The 20763-nt window shown below is 33.5% G+C and overlaps 2 protein-coding genes across 2 annotated transcripts; both read right to left on the bottom strand.

Annotated features, from left to right (window-relative positions):
• Positions 1 to 5459: 5459 nt before the first annotated feature.
• Positions 5460 to 14724, bottom strand: cndp2 (carnosine dipeptidase 2). Its single transcript, XM_084423214.1, has 12 exons — positions 14640 to 14724; positions 14139 to 14240; positions 13744 to 13887; positions 11573 to 11735; positions 10555 to 10643; positions 9588 to 9788; positions 7882 to 7966; positions 7442 to 7602; positions 6736 to 6900; positions 6479 to 6620; positions 5803 to 5950; positions 5460 to 5616 (listed from the first exon to the last, which is right to left on the bottom strand). Exons 2-12 carry the CDS (start codon positions 14196 to 14198, stop codon positions 5550 to 5552), a joined length of 1425 nt encoding a protein of 474 aa, XP_084279340.1. The 5' UTR covers positions 14199 to 14240; positions 14640 to 14724; the 3' UTR covers positions 5460 to 5549.
• Positions 14725 to 16177: 1453 nt separating this feature from the next.
• txnl4a (thioredoxin-like 4A) lies at positions 16178 to 20438 on the bottom strand. The gene is made up of 4 exons (XM_084422824.1): positions 20270 to 20438; positions 19860 to 20035; positions 19630 to 19733; positions 16178 to 16572 (listed from the first exon to the last, which is right to left on the bottom strand). Exons 2-4 carry the CDS (start codon positions 20010 to 20012, stop codon positions 16401 to 16403), a joined length of 429 nt encoding a protein of 142 aa, XP_084278950.1. The 5' UTR covers positions 20013 to 20035; positions 20270 to 20438; the 3' UTR covers positions 16178 to 16400.
• Positions 20439 to 20763: the final 325 nt, after the last annotated feature.

The raw sequence follows: 20763 nt of genomic DNA, 5'->3' as shown, positions 1-20763 counted from the left end.
AAGTAAAGTTCCGCTATTTTGAAACTGTTTAAACGCACAATAAGTAAATGGAAGCATAAATTAGCCTACATTTTTTCAATTTCAATTCAACAAAAAATCATGCTGGATAGCATGGGAAATTTCAAATCAAAATGGAATATATATATATACATAAAAAAAAATTGTATTTAAAAAAGAATGCACAATAAAAGCATTTTCACTAATGGCCTCAGACATTTGGACCTCATTGAACTGATACCAAATTTGTGATCTATTTACGTTTTTATCAATGTCAAGAATGTCAAAATGTATTATTAAATGTTCAAACAATGTTATTTACTCTATATATCATTTGTAAACTTCACAGTGGATACCAATTAATAAAAAAAATGTTTTTACCAAACACACATTACCGTGCAAAAGTAAGCAGGTTTTTAAAGAAATACTTTTATTCAGCAAGAACGCATCAAATTAATCGGTAAATTGATTGGCAGTAAATACATTTATTTATATTGTGACAAAACATATATTTCAAATAAATGCTGTGTTTTTGTTTTGTTTGTTTTTTCAGAGAATCCTGAAACATTTACCGGCTTCCACAAAAATAGTCAAATCGGCATATTAGAATGATTTCTGAAGGATCACGTGACTGAAGAAGACTGGAGTAGCTGTTTTGTTGTTTCTTTAAATAAGGATCGGGATGATCACTGCAAATTATGATGATGTAGATTTTATTCACAGATGCCATCTAAATTCATCACATTCTAGTGCCTCAACCTCTGAACAGAAATATTCACTCAACAACCAGCAACCATCAGAGTGCTTGTTTCCAAAACACATGCAGACACACACGCTCACTCGGTTACCATGCGTGTTGAGGACACCAGCTAAAAAGTGCCGTATATCTGTGTATGTGTGTGTGTGTGTGTGCTTCCCATGCCGCAGGGAGAGAGAGATGGAGAGAGACGTGGCATCGCGCTGCCATCACATCTCATCAAATTAAGGAAGTCCATTCCACTTAAACGAGTTCTGTGAATCTAAAATCGACCATTAATGCAGTGTCATGTTAAATTAATACTGTCATCTAAATTACTGGTATGAATCTTTCACATTTGAAATGAGACCAAGAATGACTTATTCATTCTCTGCTATCTCCTCTGATGTCATCCCCATTAAACATAACCAGGCGAGCTGTCTTGGCCTAATTGTATTAGAGTGTTAAGGGAGTGTTAGGCTGTTCAGAAATCATCATTTAGTATGCTGATCAACGGCTTTAGAGAACTGAATAATATCTGAAATGAGTCGCGCAATGAGGCACGCTGCAACTGACAACGCATGAGAGAGAGACATCAAGGAGATGTGAGTGCCGGACAGTTATGTCCACAAACATTTTAAACAGTGAAAAGAAGTAGCTCAAGAGTGAGGTGATTGACTTAAGTGCCTACCATGTGTTGTGCCAATCTGACATCAACATGAAAGGAGGTGCGACCCAGACACATGCCCTGGCATCTCTCCAGCAGCAAGACAAGTCCTTATAAGCTGGAAATGTTTGACTTCCCTGAAAGGAAAAGGGCAAACTTTTAAAAATTCAGATTTTTTTTAATTAATGTGTAAGAGAGACAAGCTAATGTAATCTGGTAATGAGCCAGACCTCATAAAACTAGTGGAGCTCAACTTCCTCCTTCAGTTTTATGGAGGCTGGCTGCAGGTGAGACTGATCCTGATTTACTGTCTATTCTGTACAGCACATCTCATGTTAGACGGACAAAAACACGGTGAAGCGTGTGTCTATACGTTTGAGGTTTGAAATGAGCAATGTAATCATAATGACAAACATGAACAATAATGTAATATATAAACATGTGCATAGATTGTGCAAAATTCACAATTAAGGAACTGGCTCCCTTTCAACTCATAACAGGAAGTTGAACTAATATCTGATCTAGAATATCAGGAAGAGGAAATTACTGAATTGCATTTTAAAGAAATTCGAGATAGTAAAGCATTCTGGGAAATGAAGTGTTTATAGCCACCCTGGTCCGAAAAGCTTAATTTATTAGGTAAGTTAACACTTTATTTTAAGGTGATCTAGTTACATTGTACTAACTCAAATAAGTACTGAGTAAAATGAATTACCTACATATAGGCTACTTACTAACGTTATAGAGTTCCGGTTAGGGTTTGGTTTAGGGTTAGTTAGGCTAATGTTACTTGTAATCATGCATAACGTTAGGCTAATTTACTGTTAAATGCGTGTAGTAATGTGTAACCATATATTATATTTAACAATATTATCATCATTTCTATAGGTGGCATTTCAAACATATTTATCTCTAACGTTATCTATCTATCTAATCTAACGTTAGTTATCTATCGCCTCAAAACCTTAAGGTCTATTTAAACTTTTTTGCGAACCTAAATTCAGTGTTTGTCTTGGCAATAAATATATAAATACACAGTTATATGTAATTCTTTGATTTTCACTTAATTTTAATTCGACTTCCGTACACAGAGTCAAATCCTAGCTGTTTCTGCATCCTTTTTGTTTTACCTCAATTCAAATTTAAAAATTGAATTGTAATTTAAAAGGCATTGACAGTTCAATTCTGAATAGACTACAATTAAATTCATAGAATATTTGTCATGTTTAAATGTCATATCGTGAAGAGCAATATTTCTTCTTACCTCAATGTGTTCTAGCGTAGGCTAACGTTACCTACCTAACGGCTCTGACCTGGAGCAGTTACCGTGACGTCAGCAGAAATCATCGCTCAAAAGTTTGGAACAACCTCAAAGCCAAAGATTTTCCCTTAACCATACTTTAATCCATAATACTATAGTCCCTACAGTTATTGGGAAAAAAAAAGCTACTATAAACGGTTATAGTCCTGCTAAAATGCAAGTGTGATATCTTGATATTCACAACTGTCATAAAAAGATTTAAAAAATTACTTGGAAAAGCTTCTTGCCCGCTTTGATATAATTTCGATATTCATTCATTGCAGTTTTGCAGTATTAAAAACGTGTTATTTTGGAAGAACTGTTACCATACCATTTCATTAAAAACAGAATACGGTTTAAGAAGTGCTTCAAAAATTAAATGCAACGAAATCACGTGTCCTCCTGGTTGCAATCTGACAATAACAAGCATTTGTCGCCATCTAGTGGCAAAAATGAGAAAAAGCTACTCCTCGCATAAAGTAAATATGTATTGTAACAACCCCGCCAAATAATATTAGTGCTGCTTTAAGGCCTTCTAAAAACGTTTCCATTGTCCCGGCCCCTTAGACTAGAAGGACCCATAGGGACCTCCACATAGCCTACCCAATGAGCCCAGGGGAGTGAATTTAAACAATGACCACGTTACAACTGTTAACTTACTTTTTTCTGCTAAAACGTGGCAGAAAAGATTATATTTGCTGATACAGAAGAACAGTAGTTATACAGGTAAACAAAAAGGCTCAAATATTGCATTGATACAAGCTTGCAATGACTGTTGCTCAACAATCCATTCCAACCTTTTTTCTTATCACGTGAAACCAGCAACTCCATTTCAAGGCCAATTTTAAATAACAGACAGGACAACCTGTGTTTGCTGTGAGGTCTGACATTCTTGAACTAGTCAGACCTGATGAAATGTGGCTCTGCTCCTTACAGCAAGGCCTAGTAAACAGTTTTGTATTCAAATTATTCTGCTTTGTAACTCTTCCTACTGACAGCCATTGCCATGGGCCAAGATATCTCACAAAGCCAATGTGCATTTCAACATGGTTTGTTCAACAAAAAAAAAATGTCAGATGGACTGAAACTGTTCTGAACACTAGCAAAAGAGGGAGAGACGTAAAAAAAAAAAAAAATTCTTAAGGGCAGAGATAGGCTGTCTGGTCACATTTAGAGACTGGGTGTCATGGGAAAATAGCGCCACCAGACAAGTTTGTCCATTTGGATTCATCTACCTCGCCTGGCTGTGGTTGCACCGTTCCTGGGGCTATAAAGAAGGAGGTACAGGATAGATGTGACCTACAGCTCATAGAGGGCAGAACTACCAGTGTGCTGTCAGTCCACCTGTGAGCATCAGACATCAGAATGCACATAAACAAGCAGGTTCACTGCATCAAACCCTATGCATGCTAATTTAAATGCACCATTGTGAAAAAGATGTCAACTTTAAAAAAGTGTGTAGATATGTTTTCTTTAACGTGTATGAGCTTATTTATATACTCAAACTTAAGTGAGGTGATGTTTTCCATTATATATATATATATATATATATATATATATATATATATATATATATCATTCAAAGATTTTTATTTTCATAAATCATTCTAATATGCTGATTTAAAACATTTCTTATTATCAATGTTGAAAAATTAACAGCAAATCTTTTGTAACATTATAAATGTCTTTACTGTTGCTTTTGATCAATTTAATGCATACTTGCTTAATAAAAGTATTGATTAAAAAAATAATTTTACACCCCCAACTTTTGAACACACACACACACACACACACACACACACATACATATATATAATACAGTGCTGCTTGAAAGTTTGTGAACCCCTTGCAGAATCTGTGAAAATGGGTGAAAACTTTTGAACAGAATGAAGATGTCCAAATTTTTCTTATTTTGCTTAAATATACAAAATTAATTTAGTACTGCCCTTCGGAAGCAACAGGAGATACTTGCGTGTATCCCGGAAGACAAATTTAGTACAATTTACCTTGATCTTCAAATTCAAAAAGTATAAATAATAGTATGTATAAATAAATAAATAAATGTGTATATGTGTGTATGTAATGTATGTGTATATAGATAATAGATAATACATTAAAAATGTAAGAGAGCTACACATGGCAGTTTATCTGTTCAATAAATGACCTTATTCGCCTGTTGAGTAATAAAAAAGCCACCTCCACATCGCATTTACAACTCCCATTTCAAATCCTTCAGTAATCGCCATTTCCGAAAAGCCAAGCCAGTGTTTATTTTTGTTTTATTACGAGCTCTGGCGCGGTAATCAGGGAAAGACAAAAACACGTTCTGGAGGAAGGACTGATGATGTTTTAAGTTTAGTTAATTTTGAACAAAAAAAAAGTTACACAGTGTACCTTTAAGGATAAACTATTAACACTTGAGCACTTGGAATACTTAAAATGTTCTCAAAATAGTCCACATTCAGTGAATGACAGTACAAAAAAGTAATTAAAATTGTATCAATTTTAATTTGCATGTTATTCAGTAGGTGTGCATATGCCATTATGTAAACAGATTACACCAGATAATAGATTGTCATATAATTAAAGGATACACCCAATATACCCAAAAATGAAAAGTCTGTTATTACAAGGGTTAAGAATTTCAGGCAGACACCCAAATATTGCAGCTACTAGGGATATACGAGACTGAAACAACAATGTATACTGATTTGGTCTCACCGTTTTTTTCAAAACACTTGCTTGATGGTTTATTTTAGAGAGAACTGGATTAAAGAAAGAGCTGGCTGGAAATACATCTGATGTTCTGAAAATGACTATATACTGATAAACTGAATCAGAAGTTTCAGTTAGCTAAGCTGAGATACTTCATAGAAGTAAGCTCCCAACATCTTGGTGCCCTGAATATAGTTGGATCTGTAAAGAAAAAAAAAGGAAAATTATTGGAAAAAAACATTTTCAAGCATCCCAAGATCAGATAAGTTTTGCATGAATAAAGCTGGCCTATGAGAGCAATCAGATGATTACAGAGGTGACAGTTACTATCATACACAGACAGATCTCCATGACAAGATGTTTGCCATTGCTATGCGTAAACCTCACCTGTTGAGTTTCTCGTTCTGTGAGTGAGCTCCATCGTCAGAGGAACCGACAGGCAGCAGCATGACATTCTGGCCGGTTGCTTCTTGGAAGGTTAGAGTCACCGGGATACTTCCTCCCTCACGGGTCAGGTCAGGCTCCACGCCAAACACTAACAGCAGAGAAAGATACCGAATTACGTTAGACCACAAATAAATTGTGTTCGGAGTAAAAAAAAAGGTTTGACATAACAGAATCAAGGCAAAAATCAACCAACATTTTGTAAATATCATGCATGGGTTGATGATGCATGTAAATATCCATGGTCTTTTTAAATCAATATAAAAATAAGTTTAAAATGTATATGTATATGTATATGTATATGTATATATGAGATAAAGTGTTTTAGGTGCTGCAATTGGACGTCATTGTCCATTCTTTTAAGGTTTTTCACTATTTTAATCACATTTTTCCCCTTCATTAATTTGATTTGTTTTTAAAAAGTAAAAATATTACAAGTTTTCAAAAATTACATTAGTAGATCAATTAATAGGAGCTCATTAAAGCAACATACATAAATATGAATTAAATTAAAATAAAATAATTAAAATAGATAAATAGATTATAACTTTATGTAAATGTAGACTGGAATAAGATCAGCAGTCTTGTTTCTACAGTTATACCATATATTGTGTCTTACCAGTCTTCATGGCCTTTCTGCCAGCCATGTAGTGAGGGTGGTTAAAGTCAGACACCCAGGCTTTGGCTCCATGTCCCATGTACACTTTCAGTTTGTTGGGACTTTTCAATTCCGCAAACTTGCTTTCCAGATGAGTAATTACCTGTAAGGAAAGCAGAACATTTCAGCACAAGCACAAGCATGTCTGTAAATTATGCAGAAGACTCTATGTGAGTGGTAGAGCATTAAACAAGATTTAAAAAAAAAAACCTTCAAACCTGTTTCTCCACTACTTTGGGATCCATGTCAGGGACAAGGCGGATGGAGAACTTGCCAATGACCTTGCGGGGGATGACAGTTTTGGCACCTGCCTCGGAGAACGCTCCCTCTATCCCGTGCAGAGACAGGGACGGGTATCTCCAACGATGCATCAGAATTTGCTCCTGTACAGACAAACCAATATATTATTCGGTTTATTATACACGTCACTGAACATAAAACATGAATTTACAGAGAGGTCAGGAAGCCTGATTAAATGAGGCAATTTTTTAAACGTGCTATCATATCATATTCAAAATATATTCCAATAAATAAATAAAATTTGAATAAGTGTTATTTTAGCATCATTGATATTATAGTTTTTGGTAATAATTTGAATTCGATTTTATTTTTTTACATTTTCTGTTTTATTTTTAGCTCAAGTTTTAGTAAATTTGTTGTGTTTTTAAATGTCTATATAGTTTTAGTTTGTTTAGTTTTAGTTATTTTAGTACTTCAATTTAAAAGAAACAAAGAAAATGAGAAATGCTGCCTTGGCAACTAGCTAAAATAAAATAAGCTTACTTTTTTCTTTTTTTCCCCCAAGTAAGACCATATTTAAAAGTTATAGTTTTTTTAGTGAATGATAATAACCCTGATTTAAATGAACAGAAACAAATATTACATCATCGGACACTGAAATGTGGAAAGAGAGGGGTGATTTACTTTGGTGTCATGCAGGAGTTTGTCTGTTCCAACATCTTTGGCGTATTCTACCATGTCAAACTCAATCTTTTCATAGAGCTTCTTCTCCTCATCAGTCAATTTGGCCACATGGTCGTACATCCCTGGTACTATAATTTTCCCCTTGTTATCCACCAAAGTGCCTAAAAATATAACATACTTAATACAAATTCAGCATTGCAAAAATAATACATCAACAAACAACAATAAAAAATTAAGGTTCCTTAAATTGTGAGGTGAGCTGATTAAGAGGAAATCATTGCCAACTGCTCTAAGCTGACAGGTAACATTAGCAGGTCAACAAGAAATATATCTCAGTGTAATCAAAATGCAATCTAGGAAATCCCTGTCATCCTGAATAGTTTTATGACCAACCTACTGATCCTATTTCCACCAAAGGAATATGTAGGTATCAGTCTCACCCATCAGAGCAATGAGGTCAGTCATGGCCTCATGAACGGATCCTCCAAACACACCAGAGTGAAGATCTTTATCACAGCATTCCATCTGAAAATGTAAAAGATGTTTCTCAGCCATGAGAAAACTCCAATCTATACCTTTGCGCTTTTCTTTAAGTACAATTATGAAAAGTGATAAACTGGAATGTCAGACATGTAAAAAGGCAGTAATCTGCAATTTTGTGATTATCAACATTAACTGTGCCTACCAAAAACTGTAAAAACTGTATACATATTTTCATACACACGCACACACACATATACATATATATACATATATATATACATATATATATATATATATATATATATATATATATATATATATATATATATATATATATATATATATATATATATATATATATATACATATATATATATATATATATATACACATATATATATATATATATATATATATATACACACATATACACACATATATATATATATATACACATATATATATATATATATATATACACACATATACATATATATATATATATATATATATATATATATATATATATATATATATATATATATATATATATATACACACACACATATATATATATATATATATATATATATATATATATACACATGCGTAACGCAATGCATAAGTTAATACACCCATGCTAAAGTTGACTAAAAAGAGGAATAAAAAATCATATTTTGGAAATTGAACTTAATGCCTTAATTAAAAAAATTAGGAAAAATCCAACCTTTAAGGACACCAATTTTCTTTGTGAATGAATAATGTATCGTAAATAAATAAATGTTCTTCCTTAAAATACATGGTGCATAAGTTAGTACACCCCTATATTAGACCCCTTTGGAATTAAAATAGCCCCACATCATCACATAGCATTCACCATACCTAGAGATTGGCATGGTTTTATTTCAGTTAGCCTAAAAGCTAGTTTGATTTGCATTGCTCTCAATGCAAATCAAACTAGCTTTTAGGCTAACTGAAATAAAACCATGCCAATCTCTAGGTATGGTGAATGCTATGTGATGATGTGGGGCTATTTTAATTCCAAAGGCCAAGGGAACTTTATCAGGATGCATAGTATCCTGGATCCATGAAGTAACTGGCCTTTAAAAATAAAAATCTGCCTGCCTCTATGGGAATTTAACATAGGGGTGTACTAACTTATGCACCATGTATTTTAAGGAATAACATTTATTTATTTACGATACATTATTCATTCACAAAGAAAATTGGTGTCCTTAAAGGTTGGATTTTTCCTAATTTTTTTAATTAAGGCATTAAGTTCAATTTCCAAAATATGATTTTTTTATTCCTCTTTTTAGTCAACTTTAGCATGGGTGTATTAACTTATGCATTGCACTGTATGTGTGTGTATGTATATATATATATATGTATATGTGTGTATGTATGTATATATGTATATATATATGTATGTATATATGTATGTATGTGTATGTATATGTATGCATATGTATATACATATATATACACATACAGACATACATACACATGCACAAATATACATATACATATACATATACATATACATATATATATATATATTTTTTTTTTTTTTTTTTTTGGTGAACTGATTCACTCAACCTCAAGAACTTTAAGCACCACTGCTTGGAATTTTTTTATCTTAAAGTAACCCATTAACTCCTACCTCAATATAGAAGTAGCAGATTCCTCTCAGGCCGTAGGTAATGCATGGCTTGGTCTTTCCCAGCCAGTAGTTATCAGAAATGCAGACATAGTCCACATCCTTAAAAAAAGTATCTTTGCGAGAGAAAACCAGCTCGTCTAATCCCTCTGATCCAGACTCCTCCATTCCCTCAAAGCAGAACTTTATATTGATGGGCAGTTCCTGTGATAAAGTAAATGTAGGTTTTAGTGCAAAAATCCATTAATGTGAGGTTTCAAATATTTTACATGGTGCTTTCTGCAGTCAATATAAATCTATAGATATAATATAAAGTGTGAAAATAATTCTTCACAAACCAAACATTTTATTATACTAAAACGTGAACAATAGGAACAAAAAGGATACGTTTTACTCTTAGTCTATCACATATAATAGAAACAGTGCATAACATTACAATTCCCCTTACAGTTAATTAAATTAGATCTAATTAAATTAGCTTGACACAATACTTTAAAATGATCAAAGATCACAAAACAACCTTTAAACTGTTCTGCTCTTAATTTGCGTGTGTAAACGAGGAACTTTGAAAGCAGTGACAGTTCCCTCAGGTGATAATGATTGAGAAACTGAGGTAATCTATGGATAAGCAAAAGACTGTATGCAATGTGAACTGATTTTTAACACAATGATATGCAGTGTTCTGTTGTTCATCACAGTTTCAGTCAAACTAGGTGCACATGCAACTGCAATTTAATTTACATTCTGTCTTGTTGGGAAAAAAAAGACCAGATTTTTTTCTTGTTAAAAACATTAACAAGATTCAGTAATGCAGGCAATGCTCAACTTCTAGCAACTGACACCTTTATCCACTGATACTGTCATATGATACTGCTTGCAATACATGAGGACTTTGCACAGCTGTTACAGGCTTAATAAGTAAGCAGACAGTATCATTAAAAAAAAAAAAAAAAAAAGACAGTGTAAGCACCTGTCCAATCTTCTGATAGGCCTCAATGATGTTGAACCAGGCCAATACAGGGCCTTTATCATCGGTAGATCCACGTCCGTACATTTTACCTGCAAAACAATTAAATGAAGCATGAGCCACAGTCAAATAAAATGTCGTAAAGTGTAATGATTACAATGCATTTCAATCTATAATCTCAATTCAGCAAGTCTTTTACAATATATATCAAAGTGCATTTAAAGACCTCACAGATGAATGGCCTTGTTATTAATTTACAAAAACTATAACTTTATACTAATTGTAAAAGATTACTAGACAATTGCCAGACAAAAGCATGATGTTTTGGCTGATCCTGTATGAGATACTCTTCTTTTAGAGCATCTTAAAATAAGAACCTAGTTGTGAAATTTCAAAATATAAATAGAATAAATAGAAAAAATATATAGATTAAGAAGCTAAATTTTAAAAACAGAAAATATTTGATTGCAGTGCACTATATAAAACAACCAACTAATTAACTTTTTTTGAATGATATGCAAAAAAAAATATATATTTATTTTTGTTTAAGATTAATATTAATTAGTCCCAGTTTGGAAAACAAAATCTACAGGAATCAGCTGACAAGTCACAAGGCTAAGCTCAAGCGTCAGATCTATCTCAGCAAAAAGAGACAATAGGATTTGTCTTGAAATCTCTTTGGGCTGGAGGGACACAAATGTAACATGCTGAGTCGGTGAGATTTCTTCCTTTTTTGTGTCAACAGCCACATGCAAGCACAACTTTTTTTTTAATGCTAGTGGTGACTAATTTTAGCCCAATTGAATGTGAAATATTACCTGGAGGGAGAACTGCTTGCAGAGTATTGCACAAAAAGCAAATCAATTGAAGAACCTCATTTGGTCTAAACAGGTTTCTTCAATACACTCAAAGGCTTCATTAATAAATTATGTTAGCATCTGGATCTTCAACACCAAGAGACTGCTACTGTACACTTGAAAAATAAAAAGACTTAAAGAGCCACTTGTGCAAGCATACTCACCATCTTTCTCCACCAAAGTGAAGGGCGGTGAGTCCCAGCCATCCTCAATGTTGGCTGGCTGCACATCCAAGTGTCCGTAAATACACACAGTCTTCTTGCCTGGGTCTGAGCCGAGTCTGCCCAGAACTATTGGAGGAAGAGGGATCTGCTCACCACTTGGCAACTAAATTAAAACCAGAAAAAAGCAATGCATGAGGAGCGCCACCTTAGTATTCTTAGTATTAACTTTCTTATTTATTTTCAAAATATTTATTAAATGTATTTTATATACAGTAGGGAATTGGTTTGGAGATTTGTTTTTAATGACCCTACAAGTTTGATTAAAGGATTAGTTGACTTCAAAATGAAAATTATGTCATCATTTACTCACCCTCAAGTTGTTTCAAACCTATATGAATTTCTTTCTTCTGCTGAACACTAAGGAAGATATTTTGAAGAATATCAGTAACCAGACAGTTTATGGACCCCATTGACTTCCATAGTTTATTTCTTTTTTTTTCTTACTATGGAAGTCAATGGGGTCCAGAAACTGTCTGGTTACTGATATTCTTCAAAATATCTTCCTTAGTGTTCAGCAGAAGAAAGAAATTCAAACAGGTTTGAAACAACTTGAGGGTGAGTAAATGATGACAGAATTTTCATTTTGAAGTGAACTATTCCTTTAAACATAAAAATATGAGGAAAATATTGTATATTTTTAAATATTTTAAATACGAGGGAAGAACAAAACACTCAGCTCGGTTAAGGTATTTATCTGACAAATTATTTTGGCAAAAAAAAAGGTAAACTAAAGCTACAGGTTTTATTTTCCTATGCAAAAAAATGCATAGAAAAACAAAAAGCTCACAGGAAAAAAACATACAATGACTAATCCTAATTAGTTAATATTTTGTTGGTTCTTTCTTGTTTTTGCATGTGTTCATAATTTCTTTGTATGACAGCCTGGCTAAAACTTGTGGCACAATTTATAATGTTTCATTGCATTGTCAATTTTTTTAATAATTTGAATATATATGTATGTATGCATCATTTATTTATTTATTTAAATACCTTTAAGATAAATATATACAACAGGGTTCCCACATCTCGGTTAACTTCAAACTCAAGGACCTTTCAAGGACTTTCCAGGTCCAATACCCTCAAATTCAAGGACTTAATGTGGGGACACATTTCAAGTGAGAGCAAGGTTACATCGTGTTACCAAGATACATCGTTACAGTTTGCATGTGTCAAACTATGCAAAATATCTTTTTTTGCATTTATTTTTGGCCATATGACAGAGATCTGATATTCTATTTGTGGTATTTCTGTTTTGCATAAAAGTGAAGAATATTCGGTACATCCTCCTAAACTATTTTCAAATGATCTGATATGAACTTTTGCATGGCTTTTATTTAAAAGAGCTTAGGCTCATGTAACCAGACTATTTTTGCACTGTTTCAGCGGTGTGTCTGTGAAACGTTGAGGTTCCATCGTAGTTGTTTTGTGTGCGCGTGAATGTCACGGCAACATACAACACAAAGTACCTCACGCGGGGAACACTTAATGTAACTTGCAAATGCGTGTAACTAACGTAAATCAAGCAAGCTGGTGTGCATAGGCCACGAAGTGCTGCCGAAATAACACATTAGCGGACCGGAGGGAATAATACGGAAATTTTTTCAGAAAACTTATTGCACAAAATAAATTCAAGCACTTTCAAGGACATGTGTCTGTGTGTGTTTATTTTCAAGAACTTTCCAGGGCCTTGAAATCTTTTTTCCAGATTCACAAACTTTCAAGGATTTCAAGGACCCGTGGGAACCCTGATACAACTTTTATTGTGCTTTTATGGCCTTCTTCGAAATGAATTTTGTTTTGGAACAACATGAGAGTGAATAAATAACGACCAAATAAACCACTCATTAACAAATAAATGTCACTTTCACTTGAACCATGTGATCTGAGTTTAGGACAAATATCAAAACATAACTACACTGCAGTCTTGTGATGCATGTGACACATGCAGTCAGATGGTCAACCACAAAAATGTAAAAACAGGAAGCAGCTTGTAATGTTTGAGCTAAAGGCTAAAATCAGTAAGAATTCTAAAACCAGGCATTAAAATAAAAACTCCAAAGCCGACTCCAAGGCAAGAGATTTATAGTAACTGTGAATTTTAGAAAACACACCTCCTGCATGCCGACGTCAGCCATCTCCACTGTTCCCCCAAGTCTCTCGATGTCTTTGGCTGCCATCTCCATCATCTTCTTGATTTCTCCTCGTTTCTCTGGCCAGGCCGACACACTCTGTACAGCAACCCATTCTGCCAGGCGCTTCAAAAAAGTGTTTACATTTCCATTAGAAAATGTACATCATACCTTGCTTCATGTCCAAACAGTACAGTCATCAAAAATTCTGAACAACACATGAAGGGATAGGAATTATACAAAAAACTATAAAGAATAAATAATTATAATTATTAAATAATAAATAAAAACTAAATCTAAACTATTTTAGCTTAAAGTAGACACATTTCACAGTTTTGGATATATAATAATATACAATATAATATACCTCTCATTACCTCAACATATTGGTCCTGGTGCTCATCGACGTATCTGAAGAGAGTTGGAAGGTAAGACATTGCTGCACAGTGATCCAATCCTTCAGTGACAGAACAACTGACCTAAAGGAAAGGAAGATAGACGTGTAATATAGATTTTTGTCATCCAGAGAGTAAAAGAAACTCCTCCCAACTCTGTAACTGCTGACGAAATCATTCCCAATCCCACTATCAGTGCAGAGGACTGAGAGATGCTGCGCTACAACTATAAAACAGGACAAAAAAATGTTTAAAAAGTATGTAGAACAAAAACGTCTTTTTGATATCAATATCAACTAGGCTTAAGTAATAGGCTTTAACTTAAATAATAATGATAATAAGAATTATTTCGCTTAAAACTATTTCCAGTGGTAACGTTAACTAATAAGTCGTTCTCCGAAATTCATAAAATATACCTTGCACCGGCTATATATAGAAATATATAGAAATATATAGGGGGGAGGAAAGAAACTGTATACTTACTGGATAAAACACGTCTAAAGTCTTGAAGTTAACTGAAATTAAGCTGCAGTCCACCCCAGGTCTTTTTTCATCAGTGGAGTGAAGAACGCCATGAGAAGCAACGTGGGGTTTCCGACCAGATCAATGGCTTTCAAAATAAAGGTCTGAGTGATGCGGAGGCTTTCACACAGTGTACAGTTGCCTCAAAAAATTACTACACATTTAAGTCACACTTTGTGAATGAATGTCATTACATTAGATAATAAAATATGAATTCAATTGGCATTCATCACTTTTCAATAAAACATTTCACTAAAGTTTGTTATATTTTAAATTAGCCTATAATATTAAGATACAAAAATGTATGCTGTTGTCGATGTTTAAATCATTTCAACTTAAATTACATTAAACTTGTAATTTGTTAAACTTGAATCTTGTATAACTTATTAAAAGTTTAAAATTGCTTAACTTATTTTGATGAGTTAAATCAATGTAAAAACTTATTGAACATAGAATGTTTTACAGTTAACAAAACCCCAGTGTTTTTCTATTGGGATCTTGGACACTTGAGAGCATGTGCATTCAACAAGTACCCTTAACGCACACTACATGCACACTTCATCATTCATCATATTCAGGAATTCACGTGCCCTGAAATGTCGAGGAAAACTTTCCAGTTTTCCAGTTTAAGTTCAATAATTACAATTTGGTAGTAAAACAAAGTGTTGCACATTTTATTGATGCGTAGATGACTATATGTATTTTGTAAAATGTTTGCAACACAAAACGTTACTTGCATTTTTTTAACAGGTAATCAAAAGATTGTGAAAGTGTAAGATGACCACTTACTCCATTTACCTCAGGGCACCAGCTAAATAATTCCACCTTAACAGTAAAATAACAATCAAAGACAATTGCTGAGTAAATAAATAGAAATAGAAATAATAAATCAGCTCCACATCTAATTCTAATTCCAAGTGATCAAGGGCTTAGGGTGTTTCATTTAAACACATTGCAAGGGTTACGCCAGTGGGCACTCGTGCAACGTAAGCAATGACGTACATCCGAGTGAACGAGACGGACAGAAGTTAGCGAGGGAAGGGCATACAACAAAATAGGACTTAAATGCAGCCTTTGTAACCTGCAGCAACGGGGGCCCTAAGAGTCAGTGAAAGAACCTTTCTGGTGATCAGACTAAAGATTCACTGGGATAGATAAAATCCTAATGACAACAAAACAGCTATGATTGTACTGTAAAATATGAAAAAGCAATTCAAACAGCCCTGATCTACTTAGTCTAAATGTTAGCATTAAAAAATATTTACAATTACCACTTTAAATAGGTCAAGTAGAGTAAATATATATAAACATTGTCTTACCTACATGTCTTCAAAGCTTACATGTACCCGGTTTGTCTCCATACTAGTATGGGGTATCCCTGAGCTTAATTAAGGTAGTTCATGTTGATTCAGCTATACATATTTAATTCTGACATGGTTTTATGACTAAACCTAATAATTAGCACTGCGATGATAAATAAGAGCTTAGAAATACAAAGATCAGAAACATACCATTCAATATTTATTCAATATACAGTGAAATTTTCAGATGGATAAAATTATAAAAAACTGGTGACCGTAACAGCAACAGAGAAACGCGTTTAAATATGAAGTTGAAAATCCTAAACAAGGCCATTAAACAGTCCAAATGACCAAACTGCTGAATGCTCAGATCTTGTCCAATGTTGATGAAAAACAAAAATTGCATAAAAGTGCGCAGACATCAGTATCTGTATTTGGTTGAGTAGTCTTTTGGGGAAACCACAAGACCCCGTCCTTTCCTTGCCCCCCTGTAGACAGTCTCAACAATGTCTATCATCTCCTGCTTATCTTCCATGGTCCAGTTTATCTTGTTGTTATTACCAGTGCCAAGATCAATCATGATGTGCTTGTTCCTGAGATAGACAAGCAAATATACATTAGGATAAATATGCACTGCAAGACTATTATTGGGTAGATACTGTACATAAATATTGCATATAACTTTGATAAGGTCAGAGAGTAATTCTATTGTGACAACAGTTAAAGTGCCCCTATTATGCTTTTTTCAGATATTATCTTTAATGTAGTGTGGTACAGCTGTTCATGAATGTGTCAGCAGAGTTTTTTAGTCAAAATAAAGGGCTAGAAGGAGTCGATGTAATTAGTCGTTTTATTTAATTATTTGTAAATTAATGAAATGATCAATACAAGTCACCAAGCAACGGCGCATCAGATGCGTGCTAGTCAGAATGTGTAACTCCTGTTGAGGACGCGCTCTTCCTGGAGCAACACAGCAACTAAACCCAATTAATTCACAACAATTTATTACAGTAGTGTTCTCATAATGTTATGTAACATGAGAGTTCCAATCGTAGTTAATGTTAGAGCTGCACGTTCTGAAGCTGCGCACGCTGAATGAACACCGGCAAACTGAAGCCCTTTGCTAGCCGGTTATTTAACTCAACGAAACGCATCCAGATATATACAAAATAAACATAATATTACAAATTGTATATGCACAAAATTACACGAATGCACAAGTGACCTTGAGCTAAGTTACGTGCTGGTCAGAATGTCTAATGGATGTGCTCTTCCTGAAACATGGCAACTAAACCCAAAGAATTAACAACATTTTATTACAATATTGTTCTCTTTATAATGTTATGTAAAAATGACAGTCCCAATCATAGCTATTAGTCATGATAAAGCCGATAAAGGCTTAAAATGTAAACATCGACCAGATATGAAAAGTTATGCAGATATATCTTATATAATGAGACATGTTGATTATGAACCTGCAGTAATTCTCATAAAAATTGTACCTGAATGGTGATTAGATTTACTTTAATGAAATCACGAATCTGATTTATAGCTCAGAAGCTATAGTTTTTACATGATGAATAAAAACAAACATAACATTTGTAAATTAAATTATTTTACACGCATAGTTTTATTCATTAATGTGTAATATATTTTTTCAAACGGATTATGAGAATTCGGATTTAGAATTTGTACAGCTCTTTTGCTGTTGAACATCCACATATAAAATGTTAAGGTTACAACTGCATCGGTCTAAAAAAAACAGCAGTGATTGATTTTATTATTGTGAGTTTAAAAGCTTTATAAAAAGAACTTTAATAATGTTTTAGTTCAAAAAAGTAAGTTTTTGAAATGAAAAATACTTTGCTTAAAATCCTTGCAGAGGACAGACTTGGTGTTGTTTCCAATCAAAAGGAAAATATATCGGTAATATGCCAAAATATCAGCATATCTGATATCGGCAAATATCGCTCATCCCTAGTTTACTTTTCACTATGTCATTCATTGCGACTGAGAGTGAATCCCGCATTTAATCTATAAGTGGATGTCCCTACCGAAGCTTTGCAGCACGTACAGTGCAATGCATAAGTGAATACACCCATGCTAAAGTTGACTAAAAAGTTTGACTAACTATTTTGGAAATTGAACTTAATGCCTTAATTAAAAAATTAGGAAAAATTCAACCTTTAAGGACACCAATTTTCTTTGTGAATGAATAATGTATCATAAATAAATAAATGTTCTTCCTTAAAATACATGGTGCATAAGTGAGTACACCCCTATGTTAAATTCCCATAGAGGCAGGCAGATTTTTATTTTTAAGTATTTAAAAAAAAAAAATTTATGATACTATGCATCCTGATAAAGTTCCCTTGGCCTTTGGAATTAAAATAGCCCCACATCATCACATAGCCTTCACCATACCTAGAGATTGGCATGGGGTACTTTCCATAAGATCATCTCTCAATGCAAATCAAACTAGCTTTTAGGCTAACTGAAATAAAACCATGCCAATCTCTAGGTATGGTGAAGGCTATGTGATGATGTGGGGCTATTTTAATTCCAAAGGCCAAGGGAACTTTATCAGGATGCATAGTATCCTAAAAATTAAAAAAAAAATATATATACTTAAAAATAAAAATCTGCCTGCCTCTATGGGAATTTAACATAGGGGTGTACTCACTTATGCACCATGTATTTTAAGGAAGAACATTTATTTATTTACGATACATTATTCATTCACAAAGAAAATTGGTGTCTTTAAAGGTTGGATTTTTCCTAATTTTTTAAATTAAGGCATTAAGTTCAATTTCCAAAATATGATTTTTTATTCCTCTTTTTAGTCAACTTTAGCATGGGTGTATACACTTATGCATAGCACTGTATGTTGCAGTTGGTCCTCTAAGAAGCATGAAAACCATAACTTTTATTCAATTACTGAATAGATTATATATAGCAAAGAAAGGGGGAATAGATTTATAGTAGTTTATCTGAGTGGCTAGATATATATGTGAATACTTTTAAGTAGAATACTTTATTTTCATTTAATATTTTAAAATGTATATAATACAAGTTATATAACGGCAAGTTTTACAAGCTCTATTGACTCAATGTCCGATTCTACAAAAACTTATTTTGACTCAAAAATATAGGTTACAGTAAGGCACTTACAAAGAGTTCACAGGGCAACAATAAAAACCACACACACACACACACACACACACACAATTCCAGAACTGTTGTCACAAGGCTCATGTTATAGAATCATTACCAACCTTGTCTGTGCAAAGTTATATGCAATATTTATACGTCTATCCAATTATGAAACATCATTAGAACGTAAGGTCAATAAACCCTGTAAAATTTGCATTACAGGAGTGAAGACACACGACAAGGACATTCCTTGTCCAATTCACATTTGTTTTAAACCCAAATTCATTGCAAGTCCTTCTATGTTTTTAAAGGAAGAGCCAAAGATATTTTTTATGGTAAATATGCTATCAAATAAGCATAACCTATCTAGAACCAGGTCTTCTCACATGTTTTATTTTTCCAAAAATATATTTATTTATTTTTTTCATTTTTGGCTGGAGTATTCCTTTAAATTGCTGCTTGACTCTCTGTAGTCCTTATACAATCTGAAGACTTACCTGAAAAAGAACATGACTGTGCAAGGATCATATAACTCGTACATCTTGTTAAAATCTGGCACTTCTGTGATGTCCACAAGGTAAATTACTGCAAAATTCTTCACCTGAGGAAACACTTGATATTAGACACACTGATAGAATAATGGAATATAGATAATTATTCTCAAAGACATTATCAACAAGTCCTACACATACAGCAAATACTCTCGGTTCTAATTAGGAAAATGTACCTTCTCAGCGATGCTGTACAACACTTCATCCATTTTCATACACGTCGGGTCCCAGTCGTGGCCAAATCGTATAACAATCACACGGTCCTCCTCGGATAAAATAGCCTGGTCCACTTGCCAGCCATTGTGAAGATGAGGGAGCATGTACGACATTTTGATGGAAATTCAACACACTTCTAAAAAGGCACATGAGGTTGTTGTCATAAATGTGCTTACAAACCACACCAGGTCAATAAACCGTTCAATCGTAACAAAATAAAACGCAAAACCGATTTGTTTACATTCCACACGTTGCTTTCTCGTTAGCAATTAGCTCTGAAGATTCTAGAAAGATTACATTTAGATTTATTCAGTAAAATATTAGAGCTTTTAAACAGAAAAATAACTTTAAAGGGAAATGCAATCCTTACCTTACAGTTTAAATAACCTTGTTGTGTAGATTAAGTGAGTGTTCCGAGTTTATTAGATGTATAACACAGCTTACGGGTTTTAGGGTTTTAGCACTGCAACGACGACGGTGGCTGCCGCGGCCAGTGACAATGCTACTGAACAGATATCAATATCGCCTTCTACTGGATTGGAGAAAGCTTCTGCTCTATGGAGTGTATAACAAGAAATCTTACAATCAAGATAGCCCGGGTATTATAAATGTTAAAAAGTAGTGTTTAAATTACTAAAATGTATTCAAAGGGTCATTCAGGAATCAGACTGAAGATTAATATATGTTATTATTATTATTTGGCCTTAAACATGAACAAATATGCACAGCAATAAATTCTGTTGTCTTTAGACAAAATACCTTTTGCATGCATGTTAAATGTCCTGAATAATACAATACAATATGGCAGCATGGATAATGTGTAGGCAAGAAAAAAGAATGTAAGATATTCCTTGAATCAATTAT

Source organism: Rutilus rutilus (assembly GCF_951802725.1).
Source record: "Rutilus rutilus genome assembly, chromosome: 11".
NCBI lineage: Eukaryota > Metazoa > Chordata > Actinopteri > Cypriniformes > Leuciscidae > Rutilus > Rutilus rutilus.
The sequence above is the reverse complement of the archived record's forward strand: the minus strand, read 5'-3'. Positions and strand labels throughout refer to the sequence as shown.

Coding starts and splice junctions, on each gene's coding strand:
- cndp2 (XM_084423214.1), bottom strand. CDS start 14,198: ATGTCTTACCTTCCAACTCTCTTCAGATACGTCGATGAGCACCAGGAC. Junction 13,888..14,138: donor ACCAGGACCAATATGTTGAG/GTAATGAGAGGT, acceptor ACTTTTTTGAAG/CGCCTGGCAGAATGGGTTGC. Junction 5,617..5,802: donor CAGAACGAGAAACTCAACAG/GTGAGGTTTACG, acceptor TTTTCTTTACAG/ATCCAACTATATTCAGGGCA.
- txnl4a (XM_084422824.1), bottom strand. CDS start 20,012: ATGTCGTACATGCTCCCTCATCTTCACAATGGCTGGCAAGTGGACCAG. Junction 19,734..19,859: donor TGTACAGCATCGCTGAGAAG/GTACATTTTCCT, acceptor GTGTTTCCTCAG/GTGAAGAATTTTGCAGTAAT. Junction 16,573..19,629: donor ACAGTCATGTTCTTTTTCAG/GTAAGTCTTCAG, acceptor TGTCTATCTCAG/GAACAAGCACATCATGATTG.